At 32.7% G+C, this 7418-nt stretch overlaps 2 protein-coding genes across 2 annotated transcripts; one reads left to right on the forward strand and one right to left on the reverse strand.

The window, feature by feature from the left end:
- The first annotated feature begins 233 nt into the window (after positions 1-233).
- On the forward strand, positions 234-7065 carry LOC130899541 (cytochrome c oxidase assembly protein COX15 homolog). Its single transcript, XM_057809548.1, has 7 exons — positions 234-447; positions 499-631; positions 861-993; positions 5969-6155; positions 6211-6478; positions 6549-6817; positions 6875-7065. Exons 1-7 carry the CDS (start codon positions 292-294, stop codon positions 7007-7009), a joined length of 1281 nt encoding a protein of 426 aa, XP_057665531.1. The 5' UTR covers positions 234-291; the 3' UTR covers positions 7010-7065.
- Positions 1637-5975, reverse strand: LOC130899542 (tektin-1). Its single transcript, XM_057809550.1, has 5 exons — positions 3875-5975; positions 3547-3780; positions 2755-2956; positions 2399-2663; positions 1637-2093 (listed from the first exon to the last, which is right to left on the reverse strand). Exons 1-5 carry the CDS (start codon positions 4166-4168, stop codon positions 1832-1834), a joined length of 1257 nt encoding a protein of 418 aa, XP_057665533.1. The 5' UTR covers positions 4169-5975; the 3' UTR covers positions 1637-1831.
- Positions 7066-7418: the final 353 nt, after the last annotated feature.

Consider the following 7418-nt stretch of genomic DNA (forward strand, 5'->3'; position numbering starts at 1 on the left):
GAATGTTGTACTTCCATTCTCATTTTTATATCTTTAATTTAATCAATTCTTCGTCTAAATACATTATTTGTAGCGTTAGATTGCATATCCTTGTCGTAGATAGCTTGTTAAAGCAGTATTTTTTCCATTCTTGTAATGTGATATTAGCAAGACCATATGGTTAATTGTGTAAAGACACATTTTATTTAAAAAAGAATAAGAAAATGGCCAGGGACAATCAGTCAATTGTCTTTGAAATGACAGTGACAGATATTATGAGAACGTATGGTTTCAAAATAAACATTTGCCGAAATGTTTAATTTATCAAAATATTGTCGTTCTTCAACTTTAATTCCTAGAGTTAAACATGTTTTTACAGGTAATACCTGTAATATTATTAAAAATGGGGAATGTAGGACATATACAAAAGCATTTTTCCGACCACAACTTATTTCACATAAATTAAATGTAAGTGAAATGTTTAAAGTTTATAAGGTTATTAAGTGAATGTTGTTGCAGTTGGGAACGTTGATTAGAGGAAGTACTACAACCGTTCCTATTAGATTTGGCTCAAATATTTCTAAAGGACAAAAAGCCGTTGGTTATTGGTTGTTGACATGTAGCGGTATGGTGTTTGTGGCAGTAGTTTTAGGTATTTCAATCACGTATTACGTTGTGCTAGTTAGCATCTGTATTGTACTAGATGAGGTTATCAAAAAGAGTGTTAAATAAATTATAAATGTCAATTTTTAATTTGTAATTTCAGTTTTAGTAATATAATAATATTTAATTATTCTTGGTTTTCTGTTTGATATCCTCACCTTCTACAAGTAAAATACGTGAAGAATATCGAACAGTCGAAGAAATTTATTTTTATATAGGGGGTGTAACAAGATTAACAGAATCAGGTCTTTCTATGGTTACCTGGAAACTGTTGGGTGAAAAAATGCCTTGGACTGAAGCAGAATGGCAAGAAGAATTTGAAAGGTATCAACAGTTTCCGGAATTCAAAATGTGAGTTCACGATTTAGTTTTTATTATTTATTATAAATATAAATAGTCGACTTATTTATGATTTTTTTTGAAGATATTGTAATCACAAAACAGGGGGGATGAATTTATACATAGTATATCTTACTTTTGTAATTTATTTATACACTAATTATTCAGTTGCACTCTTAACTATTCAGTAATTTATTTATACACAATTAATTTATTTAAATATATCATTTAGTTCACTTATCATTGTTTCAAAGTACTCACTATTCAATTGAATTATTCACTGACTTATGGCTGCTAGACACTCACTTTATATATTAAAAGTATCTTCTGGAACATTTGAATAATTGAAATTTACAGATTGACGTAAGCAAAGAAAAATGCATTCTTGTCTCTATAAAAACAATCACAAAAAATAGGGTAAATAGGCTAAATAAATACTTGGCACACCTGACAAACTTATAGTAGGACAGGGTCACAGTCTATATCAGTGATAATATTTCAATAATTAAATTTTTATTAACTTATGCAAAATGCTTTTTTTTAGAATTTTTTATGATAAATCATCTTGATCTTGGGTTTCTTTTCAAAAAAATTAGTTGAAAAAACTTCCTGTTTTTTGAAATTAATTTTCTTTCGAAAAAGACAATCAAGACTATTTTTTAAGGGAACCAAAGAATTTATTATTTTTATCAATTCAATATTGTTGGGATTTCCTAAAAGAAGAGAACCAAAAAGTGATCAGTCAAAAAGATTCAGATTAATAAAATTATTACACAATACCCAACTTTGCAGGATACAACTAGATTTTTTTTCAATGTATATTTCTCACAATGTAGTAAAAATATTAGATTCAAAAACTATGATAATCCATTGCTTGTCGAAGACTCATGCAGTCAACTTCATCAATCTTCAATGAATTGGTTTTTATATTTATGTCCTCTTCTAGTTGAATCTGTGTTTTTAGAAGGTATCGTAAAGAAGCCTGAGCTTCTGCCATTTTTTGTTGTAAAATGGCACAGTTACCTCTTAGCTCAGCGACTTCATTGACTAGAGCTATTTCAACAAGATCTTTACACAGTTCAACTCCAGGACGTTGCGCTCGATTACCTAACCTAAAAATACAATCTTACATAGGTCATAGTCTCAGGGGACAAACATTATTTGTTTAAAACTATTATTGATAATGGTGTGTTATTTCTATTTTTTGATAAATATTATTCATTTTAGTAAAAAAGCACTAGGAACAATTATCAATTTAAAATTAATTCTGAGATCTTATTTACAAATTCTTTCCACTAAACACTTATAAAAGAGGTAGAGAAAGAAATTTTCGAGACAATATCTTATTAATTATTGTTTTGTTTTAAAATAATTACGTTATTATATGCCAAATTATTAGATTCAACATTATATTTACCTAGTATGAGCCAGGGCCATGTATCCTTCTTTTTCAACCAAAGCCTTTTCTAATTTTGTTATAGTTCTTGTCATTTCGTTTGCCTGTCTCATAACTTCGGAATGTTGTACTTCCATTCTCATTTTTATATCTTTAATTTCTTCAATTCTTCGTCTAAATGCATTATTTGTAGCGTTACATTGCATATCCATGTCATCGATAGCTTGTTTAAGCAATATGTCCACATAAGAACGAAGCTGCCTGGCACAAGCAATTTCTTTAGCAGCTAAAATATAAATATGTGACTTATGATTCGAAGTAATTCTTAATCTATTAATAAAAAAAGGAAACTGGAAAACACCTTGAAATTAACCAACCTTTATTTATGCTTTCTTGGGTGAATTTTTCCCATTCTTGTAATGTGATATTGGCAGGGTCTAATGGTGAAAATCCATGGTATATACTGAGATTCAGACTGGTATTGGTCAAAGTACTGTTCAAACTATCAATTTTATGGGTGGTACTTTTGTCTGTTAGGTCACGATCCATGAAGTAAAAAGTGGATCTTAAACGCCTGATCTAAAATTAATAAATTTATATGGTGACTGTTTTCAAATGTGGCATCAATTTGAAAATACATCAGAAATTATTATTACTTTGGTTATGTGTCAAACACATTTAAAAAGTGGGGTGATGAAGAGTGACTCTCATTCAATCCCAGTGAACAACACTAGTCCCGTTTACAAGGAGAAGGAAGGCCATCTAGATAAGGTAATCTCAAAAGCCACTGTGGTTACACGGACTTGTTGCAAGCTTGTTGGGAAGACATAAGACTAAAGCCTAACACACATCAACCCCATGATCACATATGCTTGTTTGGTGGTGGAAAGCTGAACAAACAACAGTCCAGAAAAAATGAAAAGAATCAAAGACTGATCTGTCTGGGTATTACAGGGGAAATATGAACCTGCTACACCACATCCTTAAAGGCGCTACTAAACCTGCTTTATCTTCAGCTTATAGTGAAGAAAGAAACATTTAGCAACGCCCAAACGGGACACCAAAATATAGCCTCCCTTGGGAGGAGTCTGCATATTTTGGAAACAGAACAATGCGATGTAGAGTCTTGTACAAATAATCTACAATCTATGTGTTTCTACATAGTTTACCTGTTCATTTGCTTCTTGCAAAGTTCTATTCAGCAAGCTTATACCACCCTCTAAAACTGATAATTCTTTTTTTAATTCTCTGTCTACTTCGTCGTAGCAAAAATCAATTCCGATCCTTCCCTCTCTAAGTATGATACATTTTCTAACAATTTCTAAGCCATTTTTTTGACATGCTTCCAAACAATCTTTAATTCTTTCCATGTACATTTTCAAGTTTTCTTCCTCTTTACACACCTGTTAAACAAAATGGTAATCAAATATTTCCAGTATATCATTAAAATAAAATTAGTAAAATATCGTAACTTGAATAAAAAAACTTGAGTGTTACCTCTTTCCTTTGTATCTCTATCTCCGATTTAATGAATTCGATATCTTTAATTTTTTCTTTTAAATTGTGATCCACTTCTCTTTTATTCAGGTCAGTTTTATCTTGTACCTCGTCTATAGATCTATCAATTTCGGCAATAATGGAGTCAGCTAATTTTTGTTGGTCCAGGCATATTCTATTCCTAAACGAATTATTTAAATGCCATTCACTTAGGGTGAATTTTGCTGGTGGTGGAGGTACCACTACCAATGAATGATGGTACAAGGTGGTTTGTTTCGGTTGCTGCGAAGACATTGTTGTAAATGAGAATAAAAATAAACGTAAAATTAAATCCGAATCTGGAAATATTTTAAAGTATACAACGATGTTTGGTCAATATATCAAAAATTTGTTTTGACATCGGTTGTCAGTAGTGACAGTATACAGGATATTTTACAAGTTGTAGAACATTTGACAAGTTACTGGACTATTTAAAACAAATAAACGTACAAATAATATACACTCGTGTAATTGACGAAAAAACTGAACAAGAAATTGGATTTTTTATAATAAAATCTTGAAGATAATAGCATTAGCCTCAAAATTATATAAAATGCTCTCAAAGTCCAACTATAAAAGGTTATCTACCTGACTAACCACTAGCAGGTAGCCATCAAACTTCAACCGATAAACATCTCCGTTAACGACAAACAAACTTCTACATTAAACAAGTGATAAAGCTGCTTAAGCGATCAACCTATTGCGACCAGGCCAGAGGCAGCGAGAAGTTGCCAGTTCGCTGAACATGAGTCAGTGTGCTGCTTCCACAGTTTACCGTCGTTACCAAGCGACTGGTAACTTTGATCGAAGACGCGGTTCCGGAAGAAAAAGGTGCACGTCGCTGAGAAATCAAGCCCTCACTGGTTTTAAGTCCAACAAGAGCTCATAGAAACGCGAGAAGTGATTGGACAGTCAGAAGAAGACTTAAGAAACCTAACCTTGAGCCAAATTAGTTCCATTACACCGAGCAGCCCGTCTACGATTTGCTAGACAACACGTTAATTGAACTGGCGAATAATGAGACTTCGTTATCTTCTCAGGTAAATGCAGAGTGTGCCTGCATAACTGTGATAGAAGAGGACGAGTCTACAGAGGACCTGGAGAACGATTAGCGCAGTGTTGTATGAAAGAAAACTTGGCTTTAGGAGGTGGTTCCTGGATGGTTTGGACGGTAATTTCAATGGAAGAAAAAATTGAATGGGTTTTTATTGAAACTGGTGGTGGAGCTGGAGGATTAACGACGAACCGATACATAGAAGAAATCCTAATGCAGAACAATGCCCACATATTGCAGGTTAGGTCTGTACGTTAGTATTTACAGGATGTGGAAATTGCCGTTATGACGTGGACTTAAATTCTATCGATCCTTTATGGAATGCACTCAAAATTGCACTTACTGAAGAATGGGATAGCATCGAACAACATCGAGTAAACAATCTCGATCCATGAAGAAGCGATTGGAAGCTGTTATTAAGGCCAGGGGAGGGAGAGTACATTAACTATTACATATTTAACATAATTATTGTATAATTAATTATAACCCTTTTTCATTGCTTAAGATTCATTTTCGTTTGATATTTTTTCTTTGTCAAAAAAATTAATTCTGAGGTCAGAAAAAGAATAGAAGATACAGATGTTTTGCTAGAGACTTTTGACCACGACTTAAGTGGATTTTTTTGTTCTTGAGTGTATATTTCACTCCTTTATCCTTCAGATATTTCTTTGCTATAACAATAAATAGCCATAACTTACGACTTTTGGGTCTTATCGATATTTATATTGACTTCGGTAGTAAAGGCTCTCTCATAGATTGTGAAAAATTCGATACCTGCAGTTTTCTAAACAAATGGTATTCTTTTAAACTAAAAATATATGTATAAAATGTAAATTTTTTAAACTTGTATGCTTATTTTGAGCATATTCCTTTAAGCACCATATACTCAAATATAGAAATTTTTAGGTTATGTCATTCACTAACTAAATACTGTGTAAAGATATAAAATGAAAAATAACATATGGACAGTTTTAATACTAGTTTTTTTTTGTGTTTTTTAGAAAAAACAAAGATATTAGTTTGAATGAATTTAAATTTATTTGGTTTATGGAGTATACCCATAGACAATGGGGCAGAGCCATTGGAGTAGCGTTTGCGCTTCCAGCAATTTACTTTTGGGCAAGGGGTAGATTTTCATCTAGTTTAAAAAAACGAATACTAGCATTTGGTACTCTAATAGGTGCTCAGGTATAATAAACTACCCAAATTAGCTGATTTAGTTTTCATAATTACATTTTTATAGGGACTAATGGGTTGGTATATGGTAAAATCGGGTTTAGAAGACCGTTTTCAAGGTCCCAATGATGTACCAAGAGTTTCCCAATACCGATTAGCTTCACATCTCAGTTTAGCGTTTATCCTTTACACACTTTTCTTATGGTCGGCTTTGGATATATTAACACCAGCTGCAACAATCGCAGTAACTAGTAAATCGATAATAAAAGCTTCAAGAAAATTCAGAATGTTGGCACATACTGCTAAAGGTCTGGTATTTCTCACCGCGGTTTCTGGTAAGTTATAAATCATTCATCGAAATAAATCTCTTTGATTCAGATTTGGTAAATTATAAAAATATTTTAGGTGCTTTTGTAGCTGGATTGGATGCTGGTTTAGTATACAATTCTTTTCCTAAGTTCGCAAATAGGTGGATTCCTGAAGATATTTTAGCGTTTAATCCAAAAATAGTAAATTTCACAGAAAATCCTACGACTGTCCAATTTGATCATAGGATATTAGGTACAACTACGCTATGTGTTATTACAGCCTTATGGTACATGTCTAAACGTAGAGTATTACCACCAAAAGCTTACAAAGCGATGACACTATTAGGAGCATTAGCATATCTTCAAGTAAGTACGGTTTTTATTTTAAATTCGAACTTTATCAAAGTCAACGAAATGTTTTAGGTAACTTTAGGTATAACTACTTTATTAACTTACGTACCAGTTAGTATAGCAGCTTCCCATCAAACTTGTTCTCTTGCAGTACTTTCTGCAGCAGTTTGGTTAACACACGAATTGAAAAGATTACCGAAAATCTAATTGTACAGAACTTGTGATTTTTTTTATATATAAATATATTGGTATAAGTATTAAAATTAGTTTTTTCTTATATACCAAATACACTGCCACTACACCAACACTAACAATTACACTGTCTGACGCGCGTCAGACTCGTACCATGGCCAATGGGGAGCAGAGATGAGATCTTCAGGGGGCGCTATCTAACCGACTTCCTGTGCCTCACAGGTTTGGAAGTCCTCAACCGAGGGAGTGTCCCCATGTACTTTTGCAATCAAGAACAGTTTGGGACTGACTTTGCAATCTGCTTTATGAATAGAGTGAACCTGTTTAGCACGTGGAGGGTGTCGTTGGAGGTCTGAATGTCGAACAAAAAGTGGAAAAAAAATAGTTTAAAAAACACTTTTAATTAATTTAAAACAATAATGAA

The sequence above is a fragment of the Diorhabda carinulata genome, chromosome 11 (assembly GCF_026250575.1).
Source record: "Diorhabda carinulata isolate Delta chromosome 11, icDioCari1.1, whole genome shotgun sequence".
Taxonomy (NCBI): domain Eukaryota; kingdom Metazoa; phylum Arthropoda; class Insecta; order Coleoptera; family Chrysomelidae; genus Diorhabda; species Diorhabda carinulata.

Bases quoted from the DNA above. Each gene is read 5' to 3' on its own strand.
- LOC130899541 (XM_057809548.1), top strand. From the start codon at position 292: ATGTTTAATTTATCAAAATATTGTCGTTCTTCAACTTTAATTCCTAGA. The intron at 994-5,968 runs GTGAGTTCACGA...TGTGTTTTTTAG, and splicing joins CAGTTTCCGGAATTCAAAAT to AAAAAACAAAGATATTAGTT. The intron at 6,818-6,874 runs GTAAGTACGGTT...GAAATGTTTTAG, and splicing joins GAGCATTAGCATATCTTCAA to GTAACTTTAGGTATAACTAC.
- LOC130899542 (XM_057809550.1), bottom strand. From the start codon at position 4,168: ATGTCTTCGCAGCAACCGAAACAAACCACCTTGTACCATCATTCATTG. The intron at 2,957-3,546 runs GTAAACTATGTA...TATTAATTTTAG, and splicing joins TGCAAGAAGCAAATGAACAG to ATCAGGCGTTTAAGATCCAC. The intron at 2,094-2,398 runs GTAAATATAATG...TTGTATTTTTAG, and splicing joins ATGGCCCTGGCTCATACTAG to GTTAGGTAATCGAGCGCAAC.